Source organism: Eubalaena glacialis, chromosome 12 (assembly GCF_028564815.1).
Source record: "Eubalaena glacialis isolate mEubGla1 chromosome 12, mEubGla1.1.hap2.+ XY, whole genome shotgun sequence".
Taxonomy (NCBI): Eukaryota; Metazoa; Chordata; class Mammalia; order Artiodactyla; family Balaenidae; genus Eubalaena; species Eubalaena glacialis.
The window spans coordinates 5074670-5099897 of NC_083727.1; the positions used below are offsets into that span (position 1 = coordinate 5074670).

Genomic DNA, 25228 nt, shown 5'->3' on the forward strand with positions numbered 1-25228 from the left:
AAAGTGGGTTTTGTAATGTTATTTTTGTCTTTTAAAAATGGACTTTTACAACATAAAAGGTGGCAATATAATTATACATAAAAGTAGTACTCTTAACTGAAAATGAGATGAGACTGCATTCACAGGCTTCAGAAAATGTGGAATTGTATAGAAATTCTTCATCAATTTCAGTGACATGGTGCCATGATGACTTGTATATTAGCAGCTTGAATGACATCTTCAGATTTTTACAGAATATATATTTAGCTGTATGGCAATGTGAACTTTTACAGAGAGTAGCATAGTAAAGCTCTACCTAATAATAATGCATTGCCCCCTCCCAACCCCGGAGAAACAATATATTTGTTTGATCCAAAGAACCATCTCAATTATGATTAAATCAGATGCTCTCGCTATTCTACGTATTTCATGTATGTATATATACTATGGTAGTACTTTGATTGGTTAATAGCATATTGGTGTTATGTCTTCTGTAACATGTGACTGATTTTAGCCCCAAATTTTAGAATTTTAAAATAAATAAAATGTAATTTACAAAAATAAGCATTATTTACAAATGCAAAAATTCATCCTGAGAATTTTTATTATCCAGGAGAACTATTTCACAGAAAAGGAAATACCAGTATCTGTGAAATAAAAATGCACCTCAAGAGTTAACTAAAGAATTGGTAAGTAGAGGTCAATTTACCTAGGCTGCAGCCAAGAAAAGCATGAAGATATTTAATAGATCTTCTTAAATTGACCTGCATGCAAACCATGATATATATAACTTTTCAAATGCTATTAATTATTCTTCTCCCTTAAACTTCTTATATTAATGTATTCTGACTGTATTTTGTAACAGGGTGAGACATAAAGCTAAGTGACGCTGTTTGATCTCTTGCTGAGGGTTCCACGAGGAGAGGTGGGTTTGTGGTTGTTGTGAACGGCTTACTCTGGACTGTCCTGAGACACAGAGCCACTCTGCCTTTGGCTTTACCTGGGTTTAGCCCCTCTAACAGGAGCAGCTGGCTAAAACAGTTCAAAACTTCTTTATAAAGGAAAAATGCCCAATTAAAACACAAATCTGAATAAAGGTAAGACATCATCAGAGTGAGTCTTTGCTTTATGTGACCATAAAATTATCTACTTATAGAAATTTCAAAAAATGGTTCAACAAAGAATCAAACTGGTTTCTCGGGTATATCATTATGACGAATCTCTTTACTCTTTATGCTGTGAGCAGACAGTGATTATTTTGGAGAAGGAAAAATAAGAAATTGTGGAATTAGTAACGCAGAGGTTGAAAGGCAAGTGGCAAGACTAGAAGAACGCCTCAAACCAACACTACTTTGTTCCCATCTCTATTGGCACCTACCTACCCCCCCTGAAGTAAAAGCCCAGAATAACCAAAGCCATTTTAACAGTAGTGTGCGGAACTGTCAGCTGACAAACAACATAAAAACAAGTCACGCTATGTTATCTGTGGTCACGTTCTTCAGGGTTAGTCCAGGAATTCAAGACTTTACATTCCTTTGTCTTTATTTGTTTATTTTAATTAAACACGTAAAGGTTAATAAACAGACATAGTCCGGAGTTAGTAGGTTGGTATTATAACATTTATTAAAATAATGCTATGGGTTAATAGAAACAGCAAAGAACCAAAGAATTAAAATGCAAGCTATGTAAAATCCCAACTAAAACCCGGAAGTGTCTAATGTATTCATTCATTAGCTAACTAAAAGCCCAAGAAAGACAAGACACCCAATATAATAAAGTACTGCAAAACAATTGGCAATTTTCAGTTATCAAAATTGTGGATTTTGCATTTTGTATCCTTTTCTCAATCAAGAAAAAAATTCTTTTTGAATGTTATATAACATACATATAAAACAAGATAGAAAAATACATTATAAACTTGTAACAATGGCTGTAAATACATTATCTTACATGTTTCTCATAGGCAATAGGTTGGTTATGATACATAGATAGCATGAAACTACTGAGATAATAAAGAATAGACAAAAATACATGTCAGCTGTACGGTAACATACAAGCGACACTCCCATCTACCCGCACTAAAAAATTACATAATACTGTCAGAAAAAAAAGTCTTAAAACTACATATTTTAATAAGAAATAAATTCAATAAAGAATGATAATACTGAGAACCAAGGCATTCAGAGATTTCAAAAGTCATGCTTTTTTTCAGTTGATCCAAAATTTTGTCAACTAAGTTTTCAAACGTTTGTTCAGAGCCAACATTACTCATAAATGTCACACATTTATCTCATACATTTACTTTCTTCCCCATAAAAGACCTTTGATAAACATCTAAAATGTCCAGGTATAACATAGTTGAGATGAAACTAGATCAAATACTGGTATCGTTTTTAAACTATCACCTCAAGTGTTTTGAGTGTCGCAAATTTATTCAACCAACCAAACAAAATAAAAATCAAAATGGCACAGCATATATTGTAAATAAATCAAAACAGCTGTTATGTGTAACAGAAAGACAAAGCAGTGGCATGTTAAACTAAAGCTAGCTGAATACAGAACAATGAATGTCTATTGCATAGTAAATAAACTGAAAACGGTTTCCGAGTGAGACAAGATGATGGCGGAGGTCACCACAAAGGTGCTTACTGAGCTGACTGCTGACCTTCGACTGTGACGCTGTGAAGCTATGTAAGAGGGAAGGAGCTGACGAGCTGGGGAGCCACCGCCACTTGATATTTGCCACATCTGGTACTGAGCAGTTAATGATTACTTAAGAGTTTAGATGTAGGCTTTGTGCACAAATCGCTTCAACTACAAAACTGAACTTCACAAGAAATTGGAAGTTTGAACTCACATGTAGTTGAGTATTATATGCACAACGATGCTAGTTTTTCACATTCTTTTAAAGTTAAAAAGGGGCGTTGTTGGCTTAGGTTACTAAAACCAGCAGAGATGGACTACCCAAGTGATCTGGTATGGTAGAAACAAGTCTGATTAAATTTGGTTCATTTAAAAACCTTGTTTTCCAGAATGAAAAGCACAAAGATTCGTTTTTGTGAAAAAGGTTGCTAATATACTATTATTACCTCCAATTAATAATACAAAATCCAATACCCCTCCCCCCCAACAAAATAGAGCTCTAATTTTGTCTGTAAAGTGGTGTTCAGATCACACATAATTATTTCAGAATCCTTTGGACTAACATTAAATATCGCAATAACCAAAAGCACTCAATTATGATTTTAAAAGAATGTTTTAAAACTTACTTGCTAGGCATTAGAAAAGTTATCAAATTTTTTCACAGTATCAGATTTGGCAAATTTATATCAAGGTAGCGTGGCAAAAATCATATAATTCAAACCATCAACTCATTTGTCTTCCCTCACATCTTCTTTCACATACTGGGCGACTGAGTAACATGCATTAACTTGTGTTCTGAGGGAGGAGCTGATCTTACAAGACAGTTGACTAAATGACCATGAAGGAAAATAAGGCACTTTCTTTTCTTTAGACTTATTCCAATACTTAAAAAATAAAAAAAAGACAAAAAGGCTCTTTTGGTCTTTTGTTTCTTGACAACCACCAGAAAAAATCATTTCATGAAATAAAGGGTTTCTTTGTTCTATTTTTTTTTTATAACACTTGAAAGTATAAAATGCTACATTTCCAAAAATATATATATTTTTTCTGCACCAGCACCCTTGTATAGTAAAAGTATCTACTTTTTGTTCATTTGTTTCAATGCACTACACTTTATCTACAATTTCATTACATGTATACAGCAAATAGGCAAGCATGGCTTTTACATCCTTAATGATTTTTTTCTATACAGGGAGGTTTAAAAAAAATATTTGAACAGTTTGCCCAGTAATGTGACACATAATGCATGTACCTTGTTCTCGTATATTTTTTAAAGGAGGTGTAAAATAAAGGTTCAGTAATTTTAACTCAGATATTTATCTTTTTAAAAATAGTGTTGCAGTTTTGTTCTTTGCATTACTTTTCAAAATTCCTTAAGTTTTTCTCTCATGGCACACTTCTAATACTTCAAATTTTGGCAGGCAATATAAAAAAGGCTGCAACTTCTGCCCTTTGAGGGCACTGTAGTGACTAAACAGCATATCAAATTTTGAATACTTTTTGAAATCACTTCACCAATGACATCCCTGACCAAAGGTTCATGCATGATGCATCATCACACAGTACATTCAGAGAGCTTTGACTCGCTATGAGAAGAAAAGATTCCTAGAAGTCTCTCACAGTAACTGCCTCTGTCACTGAGTAGTTAAGGGCCATGTCTCCCCTTCTGAAGTGAGGCCTTCTTACCGTTCGCTTAGGGTGGGACATTAAAAGATGATCAGTGCTGTGGGATGAATTGGGCCTTATTGCTTTACTACTATTCAGTGCAGGTTCTAGAACCACTTTCACCCAAACAGAAAAAAGAAAAAAAAAAAAAAAAAAAAAACCAAAAGCTGAGTTGGAGGACAATTTCTTTGTCTTTTGTTTGGTTAGATGGTAAGACGAACGGACAAGTGCCTCAGCTCGCTGCACTGACGACAGGCAAGCAAAGGCGATTACCAGTTAACTGATCAGCAGGCAGGCATGGTCAGGTCATCATTGGGTGAAGAGTTCAGAGGTCAGAAGGTCATAGGTTAGTTGCCGGTGGCGGCTGGGTGGTTAGAAACAAAAAACAAAAAACAAAAAAAAAAAAAGAAAAGAAAAGATAGAGAAGAGATTAGTTTCAGCTAGTGACGGCTTAATGACAACATGAAAAACTAATCACAACTAATAAAAAAAAGCATGTTTAATTCTGACAAACTGATTGACACCATCTACAGAATACAATAAAAATCATGACAATTTCATATCATGATTTGAACAAATGAAGGAGAGCCCACTCCCACAAAAAAACAAAATAAAAAAAAAACAAAAACTGTTAACAGGAAAAAATAGAAATAAAATACAACTAACAACTAATAGTTAGTAGCAGTCAATGAAGAAAACTGGAAAACAACAACAATGAATAGGTTTGGTATACAGAATTCTGAAACAGTCAGTGCAGTTATCAGTATCTGACTGCTATTAAGCATTAGTATTCTCTCAGATGCAAGCATTAAAGCAACTATTAATGATGGATGTGATTATTAATAACTGATGATCAACAGAAATGAACCTAAAGAAATTTAAATTTCTATGAATAATCTGGTTCAACATAAACTCTGGGCCAAACAAGGTTTCTTTTGTTCAATAAATGTTTATTGCTTTTTCAATTATTCTATTTACAAACAACATGGAATTTCTTGGCCTCATGACACAATGCAATACTAAACTGTAGTCTAGCAGTGTAGGCAACATGGGAACCAGAAAAAGGCCAGGCATTCTGCACTAGCCAACACTTTCCAGTTGAAAATACTATTTTACACATATAGAACACTTATAAAATGCACTTGCATGTAAACACTGTAAAATCCTGCCATTTAAAATTCTATACTCAAAAAGCTCTAAGTACATCAAAAAATAGAAGAAATTTCTAATTGATACCAATAAGGCATTTTAAAACTACAAACAGCTTTCTTTATTCAATTTCAAAGCTAATACTCTGCAAATAACAATAAAATCTGACATTTCATATACATTCCTGCTTTATATTTTATATTTTAAAAGAAGCCACCTGTAAATACTATTTTCTTTTGCAAAGTAACAAACAACAAAAAAAATTAAAAAAATTACAGTAAAACATAAAGTAGTTCTCAAGTGGAAAAGTTATCATTCCCAATGTCCTTGAGTTGCTCCTTCCTTAATCAACCTCTGTCACATTCTGCTTCACCAAACTTGGTCCACTTAACAGTAGTATGATTTTTAAGACTCATTCAATAGCTTAATTATTTCTACTATATTCTGAGGTTTGAGAGAATTTTCTGTACTGTTGCCATTGTGACTAAGGCAGAGGAGACGTAAATGAAAAGATACTCAGTGCAAAGGCAGATTCTGTGCCACTTCATAAATCAAAACCCAGCAGGTGTAATTTCACAGAGTTTAAATGATCTATATAATGGACTGGTTTACCTTCATATAACAAAAATGCTTTCTATAGTCTATCATTTAGGATACCTTATAAATACTACAAAAATACTGTATCTTCAGTGTGACCAAATCTTCCCTGAATTTCTTAAAAATAAGTGGAATTTTATTTTAAAACTGCTATTCCAAAATCAGAAGAAAATAAATATTTAACATGATGTAGTCATACCACTTCATAGGTACTCCAGAAATATAGAATCTTAAAGCATTTTCGAAATCACTTAAAATTTTGATTAAAATTGTATTAAGTTTCTTATAACAAATTATGTAAATGATGGTTTTTGTAAAATTATTTAGGAAAATTCTGATTATTTTTTTTGAGTGTGGAATACATAAACAAAGCAAACTACCATTTACATATATACCAGTAAACCTAGACTATATCCTCTGCCAAGTCCTGGCCTCCTACAGTACACACAGGTGTATCAACCGTGCAAAGCACTTATGGTTCATCACAACTAAAAAGTCAGTTGGTCTTTTATAGGCTTCAAATTCAGTTTTCAAATATGTGTACAGGTGGGTTTACTTTTAGTAAAGAACTAGATATTTGTCAACCATGTAGTACTCTAAATGCTCATATAGAATTACATGGTTATATGTCTAAGGGCTGAGTTTCCTTGCATTAAATGAATACTTACACTAATCTTCCCTTCAAAAGATTAAAAAATAATAATTAAAAAAAAACCCTCAAAAATAGAGAAAACAGTAGTATCATAAAATAATTTAAGGATTTCAGACCTCTCCCTCAGACCCAACGAGTGCATACAGTGATAGTAACAGCAGTATATGAGTATTTGTTATTTAAAAAAAAAAAGTAGCATTTCGGTTTGCTGACATTGCATTTTTAATAAAAACAGTGACAGGACTAATCCAAACACATATAACTACAAAAGAGCCTCACATGGAATGTGCTGTCATTTCCAAATACAGTAAAATCTTCCTAATATTTTCAACTATCTCAAGGCACTGGAGTATTGAGTAGACCAATAATTATTGTGTTAAAACAAAATTATGAGAAATCTCCTAAAAGGGGCATGCAGGGAAAGGTTAACAGAAGAAAAACTACTTTAAAATACTCTTTAGAATTGTTTTAGACATTAACAATGTGGGGAAAAAAAGCTCTGATTATTCACGGAATTATTTGGTTTCCTTAAATAGAAAGTTACTTTAAAAAAACATTTTTTAAAAATTTCCTCCACTAGGAGACTTTTTCTGATACACAAAGGGTGGTTTACATGCTTGTGCATGACACACTGACACCACATTATCTTCATAAATAATCACTGAGCTTGGGGTTCTATTTATTGAATAATCTCTACAAGTAATATATGTATTAGTTAAAAGTCTTCAAACTAATTATGTATGATGCTATCATCAGTGTCTTTGGGAAGGTATTTTAGTCTCATGTGGACAACAGCTGTATCCAATATTTATCATCAGTATTCAAGATAACCATGTAGAACAGGTAGGTCTTTCTTAAGTTCATAGAAGATGTAGGATTGGGGTATAAATACATCACTTTCCACCACTAATATTAGATACTTTGATCAAATTAATTAGTAGGTAATAGATGTGCCATAATAGAAGCTTGTAAAAAATCCTTTTTTATCTTGCTTTGGATTCCTACCTTGTAATGACAAACTTAGAAAACAATGTCAATAAACCGAAACCGTCACTCCTCAATAAACATAAATAATTTTATAAAAGGGTCCAAGGGCATATATAGGACACAAATTACAAATGTTGAAAAGGAGAAAAATGAAGACTTATTTCCCAGTCACAGGTTAGTCAAAAAGGATTTTCAAACAGCTGGATTCATGTCACCACAGAGCTTCAAGAGATAGTTTACCTTCAGATAATATATTTTAGCAGCAAATGACAAAAATCAAAGGATCCATTTTGGTAAGAGAATGTAAGAATAAAAGGGAACTGATTTTCTGATATATAAAAAAAATCCAACTTTATCAAAGTTATCTTCACAGTCCTTACTTTGTTGATTTCAGCTAAGTACTTGACATGTATACCCTTGTGTATACAGTGGTTCAAGTATCTTATTAAAAAGGAAAATGGAAACTAAATCTTCAGTTTTCTCCAAAAGGACACAGGAGGCATATATTCCTTTACTTCTCTCGCTAAAGCACCATCCGCTTAGTTCATTTTGCAAAACCAACCCAAAATTTCAGAACAATTAAAAGGTAAATTTTAGCAAAAATTATTCCTGAAAAATAACTAAGGCAACATGAAAATTTAATAGCTCCCCAAGGGGACTAATTTACGTTTTAGTAGAAATAAATCATTGTACATACTAATATAGAATTTAATAAGTTAAAATATGAAGGGAGGAAAAAAAAACACCCAAAAAAACCCAACCCTTAAACCTGTCAATTATTACAAATTAATTTAGAAAAAGAAAAGAAACGATGTGCAGGCAAGCAGTGATATCTCTTCCATCAGGTGTGGTGTTACAAATCTTATGGACACCCAACGCATTTCTCATAAACAAGAACTGCAGAACTAAACTAACCTCGGTCTGCGGTCACAATCCTTTGGTAAGGATGGACACGCATATCGTGCCTTCGAACTTTAGTAGCCACCGCACCTAGTTAAATTGCAATTACCAAGACAAAGTTAGAGAACATTCACAAGGGAAAAGAAAACAAACATTAACAGCAGGTTTATCAAAATGGATTTCAAATGTTCGTTTACTACAAAAGTTTTCTTTTAGGAAACATGTTAAGGCACAGTAGTCTTAAAATTAACCATAATATGTTGCGTATATATGCATCTATTAATATTGCATTCATTTCAATAATCTTGGCCTTAACCTATTTTATCCATTCATTTACAATCCCAAGTTACAGATTTCATGAACTCTATTAGATCCAAACATAGTTAAGCTTTACTAGTCACATATTCACTGAAGTGCCTTTCTTGCAGCAGGACTACTTAAATAATGCCATGTTTAATACTGACAATTATTTGCTAACCTTAAGACCACTTCCAGAGTCTATCACTTAAGAAGGTTTAAAAGCAATTCTTAAAGCCTACAGATTGTGGTTCTAAACTTTGAGTCAATAAGTATGAACTGCAATGAATTAGGTGATTAGTAAAGCAAACAGTATAGTACACTTAGCAGTCAGTATACTACTATACACTCCTTTATAAATTACCGTTACTTTGTAAGATTACAGCCTAAACCAATTAATAACATACTTTTCCTTTCTATCAGTGTGCAAAAGTGCAAGTCAGTCACTGACTGCTAGGCTAAGCGTCCCTCCCACCCCCTGGAGGCTGCTGAGACTAAGCATTTGTTAAATTCAGATCTGATGAGGGTTCAGTTAAGACCGTTCTTGAATTCTTAGCCTTTCGTTGGGAAAGCCATACCTAAAGATAAAAGGAAGGGAATTAAAAATTAGTCATCAATGAAGATTTGATGCTAATACCAATCTCCTCACTACCACCAACACACATGTCTGCATCCGTTTTGAAGGGCACTGCTCATTTTAAAATAATATGATGAGACTTGATATATAGCATGCATGTTATCTGTGTGCAAATTTATTATAACATAGCAATTTGAAATATTTTCTCAGTTCTCCAAGTGGTCAATATCATGTTTTACTGCTTAGGTGGCAAAGCGAGAAATAAAATTGATAATGGAATCTTGTCATTTAGTACTCATTATTATTCATCTTATGAATGTCAATTAGGTATCTGTATATTTTGCTTTCAATTTTGTCAGTCTAATAATTAAGTATTATAAATAAAAATTTTCCAACACAACAAAAGCACATTGCTTTAAAATGAGAAATTTTACTGCAGTGCCTCTTGCTGTTTCTAAGCAGTAAACTGGTCCATCACCCCTTTTTTCATTTTAGAAAAACTAATCTTATGTAAGTATAATTCCACGAGGCAAAATCAGCGAGATCTTGCATTGAGAGTGCTGGAACAGCAGCTGGTGGCTAAGAGTGCCAGCCCTGCAGGAAGCAACAGTCAAACTCCTCGAACAGACGCTGTGCGTGCAGCAGAGAGGAGCTCTGGGGGAAAGGAGCAGGCATGGGGCCACAGGACAGAGCGTTAACAGAAAGGAAAACATAAAGGGGTTATAGGTTACATGTTATTTTAAAAATGCTTCAAGAAATATGCAACAGAAACAGGCCTCTCATAAACAGTTCTATTGTATAATTCTGACCTATAATACTTTTTACAATGATTTAGAGATAAACGGAAAACATGTACAATAAAATGTATCTGCTCATGAAACAAAAGGCACCTGAGTGCATGCACACACACAGATAACATACAGAGCATCGTGGCTTTTTTTAATTGAACAATGAATTTTCAAGTTTAAATCTTAGTGTCCGGGTTCATTAAAGACTTTCATATATTTAGAAATCAATATTAATGCTGGGAAAAAAGAACTTAAAAGATCAAAGTCCTAAAAGTCAACAGCATGCACGCAGCACCAAGGTCATATACAATTCAAAAAAAAAGAATTCAAATTCTGTCTGGTAAAACAAAGGGGCAGCCCGGAAACAGTTTGTTCCACATTGACTGGTCGTGTTAGAACAGCTGCTGTACTCTAGTCCTTCATCCAGCAAGTCAATGGGCTGAAATATCAGGCATGACTGGCATTTCAATCCACTCTATAAAAAAAAGGCATCAGTAATGTCTTTTTCAAGCACACCACTTTTTGTTCATGTAAAACCGAGCGTTTATAGCATGATCTTAATTTCTGTCTCAAATGTGATTCTAATTCAGTGACTTGGTATTTACTTCATTCCATACTGTACTACTGAAATTAAGAGTGTCTCTTATGTTTAATATTAACTAGGACTTCAAAAGAGAAAAGCTGAAGAAAACAAGAATGCAACTATTTATCTGGTCCCTTTCATATTTTAAGTGATCACAAATATTAGAAAACACACATCAGTTTTAAAAATATCTCAAAAGACTTTCACATAGAAGTTTAAAATTTAGCTGACAAATAAATCTCTGACACAAAAGGAATCTAAAAACTGGGTGGTGGAGCTCACGAAGAGGATAGGCCAATAGGTGGGATCTAAAACTCAAGAATGACCGCAATGATGTCAAAAATGTGAAAAGTATTTTCTGTTTAAAATGTTCATCTCAAATTTACCCAACCAAAGTGAATTTCAGTCACCAAAGTGAATCTGAATAAATTTAAGGTACAATTATTTACAGGGGGAACCCTTATAAGAGATTGAAACAGAACAAAATTTAGTTTTCAGTCTTTCTAATGGAAACTTGTCTTGCCTCTCTAAAATGGATATATCATTTCAAAGTCTGGGGCAGCAGAAGTTATGAAGAAAAATGTCATTAACCATACAGGGAGAACAACTTACCTAATACACCGCTAGGTTCAATAGGGTACTCAAGGATCGATGTAGCTGGCGCCAACGTGTAGGGGTATTCATAGGGCGTGTAGATTAAACCAGCTTCGGGCCCTGGAGGGACTATCGCAGCAGCTGGGTGAGGAGTTCCGTTTGGCATGACAGCGGTCTGTATCTGTCTGATCAAAGGCATTATGGTAGGGCCAGCTGGCGTAGGGGTGCGCAGGGCAGCTGGCGGGAGAACGGGCGCAGGCCCCGTGATAACCCTTGGAGCGGCCTGGGCTGTGGCTGCAAGAGAAAAGGCAAGGGCTGCTACAGTGAAAGCGAAGAGATTGAGAAGGAGGCACAGGGACAGCCAAGGGCGAGACGTGGGAAACGAGAGGGCAGGGAAGGGAAGGGAAGGAGAGAGCAGAGAAGAAGAAAAATAAAAGGAAATCGTTAGTACATGCGCTGGTCACACAGAAATGCCAAAGCACACCAACCAAATGCAAAACAGCTTCCCCTTCCCCAACGTGATTGAGAATAAATATGCAAACATTAAAAAGCCACTGGGGAAAAAAATGAGACCATTAAAACAGGTTATATTTACTTCATATATTTGATATATCTATGTTTTTAAGATTTCATGAGACTAATGGTGCATGCAGAAGCACAAAAAAACACTTGCATTAAAAGATGTTAAAAAATACTTGGTAATTGGAGTCCACAGAAATACAGTTTTGGTATATTTCTAAAGAGTAGCTTCAATTATAAATGAAGGAAAGAATAATTTTCATTGTATTAACTTAACTTATTAGTCAAATAACCAACAGTTATTAATTTCCTGCATCTGTAGGAATTAACTTCTTTATAGAAAAAATACAAAAAAATGTTTCATTCCTAAACACATGACTATTAATGATATACTCAGTTTCAAGAGTAAAGTAAAGCCAACCATTTGTAAAAGTAACCACTCTAAACACACTAGGGTGTCTATATTTGGGAAAGTTGGCTATGTCTTTAAAATTCTATTTTTTTAAAAAAAATTAGTAATTTAAATGACATCATGTTCATATGAATGATGTGTAAAACTTAGATTGTCTCAAAATATAAATTTCACATTATTTCATTTTTAAATATAAAAAAGCAATCCTCTTACAGTTTATGAAAGCATGCACAATACATATAAAGGGGAAAACAGGATTAAAAATAGTATCATCTACTGCTCTCTGTGAACTCACATATAAAATCAACAGAGAAAAAAATACTGGAGGAAAAATGTGCAAGCAAGGGGAAAGAATAGAATTCAACAGAAGAATCACTGCATTCAGATATATTCCAAATTAGCTTTTATTTTTTTTTTAAATTTTGTCCTTTGCATAAATGTAACAAACCAGAAGTCTTAAATCTGTAGTTAACAGAAAATTTCCTGAAACTCTTGAATTTAGAAGTTGAAATTTCATCAAAAGAATAAAAGAAAAGTTTGTAAACTCAAAACTTAGGCATGCTGGCATAAAATAAAATCAAGAGAGTGCCCTCAATTCTTGAAAGCAGTAAAAATGGGACAGTTAGTCCCGTATCAAGTGACAGTTATTTCAACTCTTCACTTTAACTGTTCATGTATTGTGCTGCCAAAAGGAGAGAGGTCTGGGGACAAAACAGCTGAAACAGCTGTAGCTCTGAGCCTCAGTCTCATTCTTACGTGATTTAATGTTGGCATCTCTGTAGGTGCCATTGAGAATTGCAAGCTCCATCAGCTGCATCTTCTTCAGGCTGTCTTCTCCCTCCGCCTATATGTGGAAAATACAAGAGCACTAAGCACTTGAAATGGTCCATACACATCACAGCCATATCTACGCACAAACCTTAAAATAGGTATCATGTGACTATAGCCATCTGTTTCAATCAGGGAAAAAAGATCAGGGAACCAAAAGGTGCTACATGCTGAAGCCCATTCTCAGTAATGGGATGTTGATACACAGGATACTCTCAACTGCCACCAGCTACATTCCTAACGTAAGCTACACTGATTTATTAATGTTCTTCTAAAAAGCTTTACCTTTAAATGGAATCAATGGAAATGTTAGGTAAATTAAATATAGTATAGTCTGTACAGCACCTATCACTTTGTTGAAGAGTCTAAAACTCAAATGTATTCATTAAAAGACAAAAAACAAAAACAAACTGGGATTTTAAACATGTAAGATTTGACTGTGGTATTCAGGTAAGGAAATTTGTTTAATTCTCCCAAAAAGGAAAATTTAATAAAATCATAATCATAAGAATTTCTGAAATTTGTGTATATATTCTCGTTTCTTATGCCAACATCCCACTCTCCCCTCCATTAGCAAATGCTATCAATTCTAAAGCAAATCCATCTTTAGGGTCAGCTGATACACTGTCCAAGCCAAGAAAAACTTAATAGTGAAATGGGGCACTATTAGTAATTATGCAACAGGCAAAACCCAGGGATGTCTCTGATCATCAAAATGTTTGGCCATTTCATTTACCTTGGATTTGCCCCACACCCTCTCCATTTACTGTGGTCACCCTTGCTCTTGTCATTATTGGTATACTACCAAAACTACTACAATAATGTGTTAATAGTATCTGTTCTCCAATCAATCTATGCACAATGGCCAGATTAACTGCCCAAAACACAACTTTCATCTTAATGTTTCTTAACATTCTCATGTCTTAAAACCCTTCATGGTCTCTTACCATCTAAAAAAATAATAATACATTTAAACTACCTATGGTCTGGCCCCAAACTATCTTCTCAAGTTCAATCAATCTATGTTCTTTACACATATCTTATGCTATAAATCAAGCCAAATCACTCCGTTATTCATCTCTGTGCATATTCCTATTTCCTCCATCTTGAATGCTCCTCTGCGCTCCACTCTACCCTTCATCCTTCTTTCCAAATCCTACTTCATCCCTGCAGACTTCAACCTAAGTGCTACCTTCTCAAAGGGCTATCCCTAGATCGTATTTTTCTGCCCTGAATTAGTTTGTTGTATATCACAACTACCGAGCAAAGAACAAGCTCCTAGAGAACAGAGCCTATTTCCTATTTATCACTGCCTATCTTCCCACTCATCCCATCTCCCCAAGTCATTTGCTAGGATTTAGTTTTTAAATGACTGGTATGAGAAATCTTTAACTGTATTTACAAATCTCAAATGTCTAAATCCTGCAGGATAAACTTCAGGAGCAGAAAGATGAGGTTCATCCCTGAAGATGGTGGCAGAAATGGAACTATGTGCTGCTCACATATTTTATGCATTATCTAAGCCTCGGGACTTAATATTTCAAAGGAAAGTAACCCAATGATACATTTTTCTGATGTAACTTTGGTCCTTCTTGATTCAAGAAAGGAGCAGGTGACAAACTTCTCAGTCCTTTCCTATTACACAAAACTCTGTCCCTGGCACTATAACAGCACATGGGGTGCTATAGTTTGTAATAAAGAGAATTGCTAAGTGGACTTTTAACAAACCACAAAGAATTTTTTTTAAGATAAGTGAAAACATCATGAAGACTGACGTCCACTGTCAGCATGTTCCACTGCCGACTTTTCAGAAACATACTTTGCAGTAGTAGAAAATGGAGAAGATACTTGCACTCTGTGGAATTACTATTCCTTGATCCCTATGAACGTGTACAGATGAACGAAAAAAAAAAGAAGTAGTATGATTTATTTGAAAGACACATTACTTGCTAAAGATAAAAATAAGTAAGCAATGTCACTGGAAGAGAAGAATTAGAAATTTATTATGGGGCTTCCCTGGTGGTGCACTGGTTAAGAATCCACCTGCCAATGCAGGGAACATGGGTTTGAGCCCTGATCCGGGAAGATCCCACATGCCGTGGAGCAACTAAGCCCGTGAGCCACAACTACTGAGCCTGCACTCTACAGCCCGTGAGCCACAACTACTGAGCCTGCATGCTGCAACTACTGAAGCCCATGTGCCTAGAACCCGTGCTCTGCAACAAGAGAAGCCACCGCAACGAGAAGCCCGCGCACCGCAACAAAGAGCAGCCCCCGCTCGCTGCAACTAGAGAAAGCCTGCGTGCAACAAAGACCCAACGCAGCCAAAAATAAATAAATTTATAAAAAGAAATCTATTATGATAAAACTGCTTAAACTTGTCCACTGAAAACTAGTAATACTAAAAATTAAAATTTGCCACATCGTTTCAAACCCAAATCTATGTATAACAGAATACTAAAATAAGTATATAAACTATACTCTATATAAACAGAAAGAAAAGCAATAGGTATACCTTCAGTCACCTTCCACAAGAAAGTGGAAAGTGGTACACATTTGAAAACGTCAGAAAAGTAAGAAGAAGAAATAAAGATGAAAGAAGAAGTGAGGTGACACAATGCCTCATACACAGTGCTGTACAAAGAAGAGGAGCTAGAACACATGTTTTCACTGAACAGCTTCTTTCAGATAACAAAATAACCACACTCATTAGCTGGTGATGCAGTGTAAAACTTGGGAGGAAGGCAAAGAAGAGGATGATGGAAGAAATACATGTGTGCATGTGCAGGGCCTGTGCATGCATGTGTGTGCCTTTTGCAGGGTACAGGAAATGAAAAACTGATCTAGTGACATCAACAGAGGAGAATAAAAACCAGAGCAGCACAGCTTTCACTAGGTGGTGTCAGTGAAGTGTGTCATAATGACACAGTTGCTGGAGGCCACCAAGACTTACAAGTTACGAATTACGGTATGTACACTGAATTATATCACATTATGGCAGGCTATACTAGTATGTCCTAGCAGAACACAGAATTTAGTCGGCAAAGCTGGAATTTGAACCTGGTGGTCTCACTCCAGAACAAGCTTCTCTCTTGCATCCTCACCACTCCTACCCACTCTGCACTCACAGGGCATGATGTTATGTGTCTCAAGAGACAACTATGGACTTTTGGGTGGCTCTAGTTTTGGGATATTGTGAATAATGCTGCCATGAAAATTCTCCTACAAGGCTTTTTTTGTGAACATAAGTTTTTATTTCTCTTGGATAATTACCTAGCGGTGGAACTGCTGGGTCATGAGGTAAATGTGTTTTGCATGGGAAACATTATGTGAAGATTATCAAAACACTGTAACACATTTATCTTTGAAATATAAGTTTAAAAATATAACAAACATTGATAACTTCTCCACAGGTCCGCTGCCCTGCATCTAAAACCTGTGACATCAGAAGTGTTTTGAGAATTTTTCAGATTTGTAGAAAAATAATATACCAATGATTACATAACATCCCCAATGGGTCTGGTGGAATACTTCAGTAATCCAAACTATAACAAACATAAAAATACTTAAACTAAGTGGGATTAAAAACAGACTATAAACACACTTTTCTGAACTTTTTGGGGTTTGCAATTATGGATGACAAATTATGGATCTGTACATATATAATTTATGCATGTATTACTTAATATACAGCTATGTTATCAGCTATATTTAACAGCTATGTTAAAAGTGACAGAAATAGATCATGGTTAATATTAGATCAGAGTAACATGGTTTTAATAAAGTAGAACAATTTATATACTGTTCTACTACCTTATTAGAATTAGATATTAGATCTTCATCATCTAAGCATTTATGCTGCATAACAGATCTATGGCATTGGTACTTTATTATCCCGGAGGCTCAAGAAGATTAGGTAGCTTACCCAAGGTTACACAAGGTCACAATGCAAAACCGGCTTTCAAACCAGAGTACCTGATCCAAAGTCCTCATTATACCTTCTCCAATGTCATGCACAGTGACTTAAAGTGTAAGTACTTTTTGAATTCATCAAAGAATTCACGTAAGAAATGAAGAAAATTATGTTTATTTGGTATTTTAAAATCTATAAAGTACACATTAAAAAAAAAAACCCCACTACAACAGTGTAATTAATTACAACAGAGCTAAAACAAATGTTTATTTCCAAATAATTAAAGTGTCAACTAACACAATAATTTGAACCACTGCCTGTAATAAAAGCCCAAACTTTCCAGCTTAGCATTCAAGGTGCTGAACAACTTCTATGAGCAGCCCTATTTGCAAATGTTTTGCACTAGTCAAAATCATCTGTCCATTGTCCCCTAGAATATATACTTTGTGCTTTTCTGCCTCTAAGTTAGACAAGATCTTTTCTAGAAGCATGCTGTGTATGCCTCTTTTGAGAGCCCAGACAGATCACTGGCCTCTCCAGAGTACACAGCCTTTGCTAATCATTCCCACAGATAATGGTATCACTTTCCTAAATTTATGCTGCTCCTTTTGGGGAAATCAATCATATAGAGCCATGTGTTATCTCTTCTTTTCTATTTTTTCATGTTGTTTTTAGGAAATTTGTTACGTGACCTGTAGGCATGAATCAACTAATAACCAATAAACCAGTCTTCTTTTTGCCTCCAATACCTTGCAAACATGAACTTGCTCAATACATTTTAAAAAAATGGATTCTTACTTTTCTATAAATTTGAAGTCATGAGTAGAAAAGGTTTTCCAAGCATTAAAGTGCATGACTTAATTCACTTGGAGAACAGGGCTGAGCAAACAGTAAAGAGAAAACAAAGAGTGACCACAGTTTATAAACAGTTTTAATACCAATCATCGCCTGCATCTGCCCTGTCAACTAAAGGAAAGTCTGACAAAGAACTTAAGGACTTACACTTAAATAGAGGGTTTTATACAGGGCAGTGACATAACAGCATGTCTTTAAAGGCTTATTCTGGTATTTTGTGAATGGACTGTTGGGGGCTCGAGTATGATTAAAGAGACCCAGTCACAAGCTTTAATCCAGTCCAGGTGACAGAAGAAGAACTGGACTGGGGTGGAAGTAACACAGACGGAAAAAGTAAGTTAACTTGACAGGACCTGATGACTGACTAGATTATAGGGGGCGAGGGAAAAGGAGACATTAAAGAATGATATTGAGGTTTTGGGATCAAGCAATAAAGAAGACAGTGACTCCATTTAATGAGAAGACAAAGGCTAAGGGAACTTCCAAAAGTTCTGTTTGAAAATATTAAGCTTGAAATGCTTATTTTAAACACCCCAGTGGAGATGTCAGGGAGACAGCTGAATATGAATCTGAGGTCTGCTTTTCAACTTAGCCTATAAAAAGCGAGTAGAAAAATTATCTCCCACACCATTTTCAGAACATTTTTCTCCAAGATGATACAGCAATTATTAAATTTCAAGCTGACCTGCTATATGCTTTCAAATGCTGGGTCTAGAACTCTATATAGTTCTGTATCTTCTAGGCCAGCTGGTTTGTTAGGCTCCAACAAGTGAGGGGCATTAAAGTGAGACTGAAGAGCTGGCTGCGGGGAGAAGGAACGCCGCTCCCTCCGGCGCCAACTGTTCTCAGCTCTGCACCTCGCCAGGGGCGGCTGTTTGCAGGCCCCACACTCCTCTCCCAGCGCTTCTAGAACCGGCTTCGTTGAGCATCCCCCGCCCTCAGCCACAACCAGTGTAGCCACTCTTCTGAGCTACTGAGATTCTATCACCAGCCAAGTGGCACCACTTTGTCAGAGGTTCTCCCTCTGCACAGAACTTTCTCAAAATGTCTAAGATCTAATAACAGTACCATTCTCTCTCTTATCTCCCAGCCCTGGGATAATAGCTGCTTCCCGGAGTTTCTAAATCTGTATTACACTCTTATCTCCTTTCTCCTTTTTTAGTTCTCAGCACCTACTTAACCAATAACTTTATTAATTCTCTTTGTTGAAATACCTAGTGTGGTTTCTGTTTTCCTGATAAAGAATTGGCTCCCCAGCACTACTTCATCAGAATCTGAATTTCCCCGCCTGGCATTTATGGCCACATCAGCTTCCTCTCCTTTTATGTCACCAACTTCATTCTGTGTCAAAAAATCTAAGTACACTCTATGATGATCTGTTATTTCTTTAGATTATTTAAAGGTTCCTTGATTCCATGTTCCTTCCTTTTCCCAGTCTTCAATGTTCAGTTAACAGAGGCTAATGAGCACCTACTATGATGTAGATACTCTGCTAATGAGTCCAACACTCCAAAAAAATGATATTCACAGATCGAAGTACATTAGAGAAATTCCCAAAATCGTTACAGAAATTCAATATCGAAAAGATGTATTGGAACTGCTATATACTTAGGTGGAGAGGCAAAGTCAAATTAGCGTCATTACTTCACGTGGGCAATAGAGCCTGCTTATCTTTTACAAAGTAAGCCCTTAGTTCAAATAGTATGCAAAAAAGGCCGTTTCACTGAAAAATCCGTGGGTCAAAATGTTAGAGACACAATAAGGGGAAAGAAATCTTGTCATGTATTTTTCTATTTCCCATTAATTACACTATGCAATATACTCCGATTTAATCACAATTCCTGGTTCAGCAGCAACAACTTAACACAGATAAAGCAAGGTAAGGCAGAGAAAAAGCATGAGGCATTTTATTTAATCAGAAAAGCTTAAAACACTCAAACACACAGACTCACTGACAAACACATATATACAAAGCTCCATACACTACATAAACTACATTTTATAAAACTAACAAACACTTTTACCTTAGGGTAATACATTCTGTCTTTTTTTGACAAGCTATAAACAGATTCATCTAAAAGCAGTGATGATCTCGGAAAAGAAAATCCATGTCTACTAGAAAGCATTTATTCCTTTCTATGTGAAATACAGTATGATACAATTTGAAATATTATTTTTTATAGCAAGCTTAATAGAAATGACAAACTTTTGAAAGATTTCTATGATCCACAACTCAGGCTACATACTAGTATTAGTAATAAATAAATAATGATAGTAGAGATAAATAATGATAGCAGATATAAAAATAAACAAACATAAATAATGATAGTAGAGCCACATCATTATTTTATAGGAAAAAGAAAAGACCTCTAAAGTTGACTGTATTGTAGGTGGACTTTATCAAACTATATGGCTGGGGCAATAGAAGAAAGGATAACTACAAATTGTGAGCTTAAGAGAGCCTTACTCTATAGCAGAAGATGAAGAGTGAGAACCTGAAGACAGGGTCTAAAAATCTATTTGCTGTGAGAGGTATGCAAGAGGAGTAGGCAAAAATATACTATGACAGAAGCGGACACAGTGTGTAGTGGAAGACCAAATGAAGAAGTATGGGGAAAGGATCACAAATCACTTTAAGGATCTGATGATAACCACGGACTGTCTAGAATACATACCATGGTATACAGACAAAATGTGACGCACAATTGTAGGGGGTTAACCATGAGAACTAAACTCACCCATGAGTATCTGTGATAAAATCACTAATTCACCCCAAATGGTCTTGAAAGACTTCTAGTATAATGTCACAATCTTCTACAGGGATTCTTTAAAGTAACCCATTTTTCACTAGGAGATATTCATTATATTTCTGAGCCATCAAGCACAGTCTAATGACCTCAAAGGAGAGCAGAGGCAGAAAGCTACTTGTCCTTAGAGCAATCTTACGTCACCACTGCCAGTTTTCCTTATATTCAAACTATTTTTGGATATAATCATTATGGTGACACACCTGAGGCCCTTAATTTTGGTTGACTCCCACCTTAACTTTTTTTCTTTGTTGCTTCATAAGCTATATGAACTATTGTAAATAGTTGACTAAAACTTTGAACTAAATTCAGGCCAAGGGAAAACAAAGCAGGGAAGGCAGAAAGGTTGGTAATTTCTTCAAATGCCAGCTGGCAGCATCTGACCTCTCTGACGCACAAGAGCAGCAAAGGCAGTGAAGGCAGATCAGATTGTCTTTTGCAATATAATTTTTGTTGCAGATTGTTGAGACATTTATCAGTTTTCCTTGGTCGGAAAAAAATAATTAAGCTAATTAAGTATTTCGTTTTTTAAAAGACTTCCCCCCCACCCCCCCCCCCCCCCGGGATTTGAATAACAGTTTCTATTTTATCTGTTTATAAAGAATTTAACCTTTCTTATCTCATTTAATCCTCTTGATAACTCTGTAAGGTACATAACACAAGTATTATCTCTTCCACTGGCTGCACTTTAGGGTAAAATTAAACAAAAGATAGGAATTTGGCCACCATGTGAATAAAGCACTTGAATACTTCTTATACTCAGCCATCCCGTGAGAGTGAGAAAGCCATGTTCGCTTTAGTCACACTTGAAGAACCAAATAATAATAAATAAAATTTGGAATGTAAACAACACATTCCTTTAGGGATGGAAAATATTTTACCTCTGAAGTAAACTGCAAATACTCTCCTATTTCTTAAGTGGGAAGCTATCTATATAGCAATCTAAAAACCTCATTTTAAAGTAGGCATAAAATAAATCAGGGAAAGTTAAGTACAGCAGTTGACTGAACTTGCCTTAGAAAACTTTTCTTCTATAGCAGGACCAATTGTGAGTGGAACAGCTGTTGTGCTGGAGTACACCATACCTTAGAGGAAAGCAATCTAGGAAGTTCCTCTACTTAAGAGATTTGAACTTTATTAACTTTTACAGTAAACCAATAACACCACTCTCCTTAAGCAAGCTGATTATGCATGGTCATTTTGGGTTTGGGCTCTTCCTGTATTCTTTGTGGCTGCTATGTTTACCCTGTATTTTGAGGCGTTTTATGAACAGTAAAAATCACACCATATCCAATAATGAACCCATAAACGTTTAGTAACATAAAATTATCAATAGCAACAAAACTGAAAAGTGGTGAAAAAAATATAAACGCTGGAAAGCATTATAAGAAACCCTAGAGCAGCTGGCACTTACCGTAAGTCACAGATGACAGTTGTGCGCTGCGACCTCAAGTCTTGGCTGAATGTTTAAATGTACATAATGTCAACAGATGTGCTGGGAAGGGAACAGGTATGTTCAGGCTGCCAAGGAATTCCCTATAACAACTGATGAGTTCATCAAGGAAGGGAGGCACTGACTTCCCTGGCGGTTCAGTGGTTAAGACTCTGTGCTTCCAATGCAGGGGGCATGGGTTCCATCCCTGGTCAGGGAACTAAGATCCTATATGTGGCACGGCGTGGCCAAAAAAAAAACAAAGAAAAGAAAAGAGGAAAAAAAAAAACACACAGGGAAGGGAGGCACCTGCCTCAATAGATTTCTTTCCAAATACACTAAACTGATCTATTTTGTAAAAGGTACCAATGATATACCACCAAGGAGGGAGAAAACAGTACCATCTTAAGCTACCAAGGACAGGATCATTAGTCTGTTTAGTAGGATATACCCAGGAACTGAAAGCAGAAAACACTGAAGTCACTGGGACTTACAAACAAATTGACTTAGGTATTGTCTTTTCAAATCTAGGTGCTTCTGTGTTGCTTTAAAATTGTATTTTAAAATTACCCATAATCTACCGCCCTAGGAAAACAGCATTTTTATTCCCACGTAGGTTTTATTATGAATGGAATTTTTCCTTTAATATTTGTTATTCAATTTTATATCTTACTATTTTTATGAAATATTCTACCAACATTTTTTATATTATAGTCCTTGAAATTCTAAAACATTATATTCATTATATAAATGTTTACTGAAACACTATCTCTTGGACAGGTTTTAACTAGCGAATAGTTTGCCCTCTTGGAAACTGGTGGTGGGCGGGGGGACTGGGGAAAGGAGCTGGAAGCAGACTATTAAGCAGGGAGCACAAGCTGACAATAAGGACCTTCCAGACACACTGCAACGGTGCTGAGCGAAGTTTGGGCTGGTGATGAACAGGGAGGGAAGGCTTTGGGGTGTCATTACACAATAATGTAACAATTTGAGACCTAAAGGATGAGTGAGAGTTAAAGAGGGGAGAAAGAATGAAGTTGGTTCTGAAAAAAAGAACATGTTCAAAAATTTAGAATCGAGAGTATGAAATAAATAATGAAGCTGGTAAGGTAATAATAGTTTGCAAGTCATGCTCAAGCAACTGGACGTACTTCTTGGAGTAATTAGAAGTCATTCAAGTGTTTTAACCTAAGGAGAATCATGATTAGACTTCTATTTTAGAAGCATCACCCTAGCTTCAATAAGGAGAATATTTGGAAAAATACAGCAAGATCATCAAGATTAAGAGGCAATTATAGGTTCCTAATCCAGGCAACACATAATGATATCTGAACTGAGGTAATTCCAGTGGGGATGGAGAGATTAGAATAGAAGTGAGAGATGGTTAGAGGGTAAAACCAACTGTATGTGTGTCAGGTGGTGTTTAATGGTTCCCTAGCGCTCAACATTAACCTTTTGTTTTATAAAGAATTCTGTTATAATAAAATAGATAACTAACAAGAACCTGCTGTATAAAAAAAATAAAATTCAAGAAGAAAAAAAGAAAACTGTTATAAATTGCTCTCCTGATGGGGGACTACTTCTTTTGAATAAATACCGTGAAGATGAATTGCATTTATTTACTCCCCACTTCATTCCAGAAGATGCACACAACGTTAAACTATGTCCTAAAAAGGCTTTTCTAATGTACATGGTTACACAAAGGTATGGGTATTCATTTTATGGAACCTTCAACAACCTGGTTTTATTTTTTAGAAAATCTAAACAAAACAATTGCTAACCAAATGGGAATAATGCCACTGAGTTCCTTGAACAGTTCCTTCAAACTGGGCTTTTTCTCAGGCATTAGAGAGCTGTGATTTCCCCACTTTTTTCCCCATGAAAACTGACCATCTGCTAAGACTGTTACTAAAATATTGTAGTTCACTAAAAAGGTTATGTATATGGTAAACTTGATGATCACTTTTTCTGTGCCTGGCAGCATTCACCTGACAAGCTAGCCCAGTAACAACAAAGAAAGATTAGGGAGTACAAATATTGCTTGTTTTGATTGCTTACTGCTTTTAGTACTTCCTTACTGCTTTTGTGTGTGTATATATGTGTGTGTGTGTGCGCGCGCGCGCACGCACGCGCATGTAAAATATATATGTATGTATCACATGTATGTACAATATATAGTTCTTAAAAGTTACTTGTACTTTGTTTTTTTTCTTTTTAGTATGGAAAATACCAGACATATATAAAATTAGTATACTCTTAAATATGTTAGATTCCATTAGCAGATTGTATATTTCAAATACTTCTAATTTACAAAAATCAGTACCTAAAATTGGGTTCATGTAAAAGATGTATGCTTTATAACGAAATTGCTGTAATGCATTTCTTTAATTTAGGAATACCCACAAAGGACTGAGTGGTTCAAATACATTTTAATTGGCTTGTAACCATAGTCATGATCAAATCTAAGAATCACTGCTTTACTTGGTTTTTAAACTACAGAAGAAGTATTTCTTCTTCTCAACAAGCTCTAGTGCTTCAGTTTTGTATGATTATTTTGAGGGATGGCACAATTCTTACCACTGGTATTAATATACAGACAGAAAATGGTATTTTTTCTAACATGAGTTTTCATGATAAGAAATGAAAATAGAAAGCAATGAATTAGAGAATAATATACATATAGGCAAGCCACTATTGGTAAAAATTTGATTGACGTTCCATAGGCAAGGAGCTTTATGTTGGGATGGTCGATGCTTTAAATATTTGATATAAATACTTAAGGAATAATTTGCTAATTGTAAAAGGGCAATGGCTCTGGTTCCAGAGTTAGAAGTAAATCAACTCTGGACCTGTCCTGTTATAATTTGGGTCTATAGTACCAGATTTATAGCTTTTTCAAAAATCTTTTGATTATTGAAATTCTCACAGGAAAAAATAACTTTGTTATTGCAAGTTTGAAATTCTCCTAATTTCCCATGAAAAACCTTTTATAAATCAGAAGTTTTTTTTATAACCAAAGTTTTGATTGTTTATTATTTGGAGCACACCTCT

The 25228-nt window shown here is 35.3% G+C and overlaps 1 protein-coding gene across 7 annotated transcripts in view; it reads right to left on the reverse strand.

Moving 5' to 3' along the window:
- Positions 1 to 637: 637 nt before the first annotated feature.
- Positions 638 to 25228, reverse strand: part of QKI (QKI, KH domain containing RNA binding) — a 143104-nt gene continuing 118513 nt past the window's right edge. Inside the window, exons 5-8 of one of the 7 annotated variants that reach the window (XM_061207633.1) lie at positions 13099 to 13186; positions 11430 to 11705; positions 8588 to 8662; positions 638 to 4651 (exon numbers count right to left, since the gene is read on the reverse strand). In XM_061207633.1, the coding sequence (XP_061063616.1) occupies positions 4635 to 4651; positions 8588 to 8662; positions 11430 to 11705; positions 13099 to 13186 (456 nt within the window). In that variant the 3' untranslated portion in view covers positions 638 to 4634. Of the gene's footprint in view, positions 4652 to 5216; positions 9448 to 10476; positions 10710 to 11429; positions 11730 to 13098; positions 13187 to 25228 lie in introns of those variants that run through there. The other 6 variants (XM_061207632.1, XM_061207635.1, XR_009703011.1 and 3 more) reach the window with 6 other exon arrangements.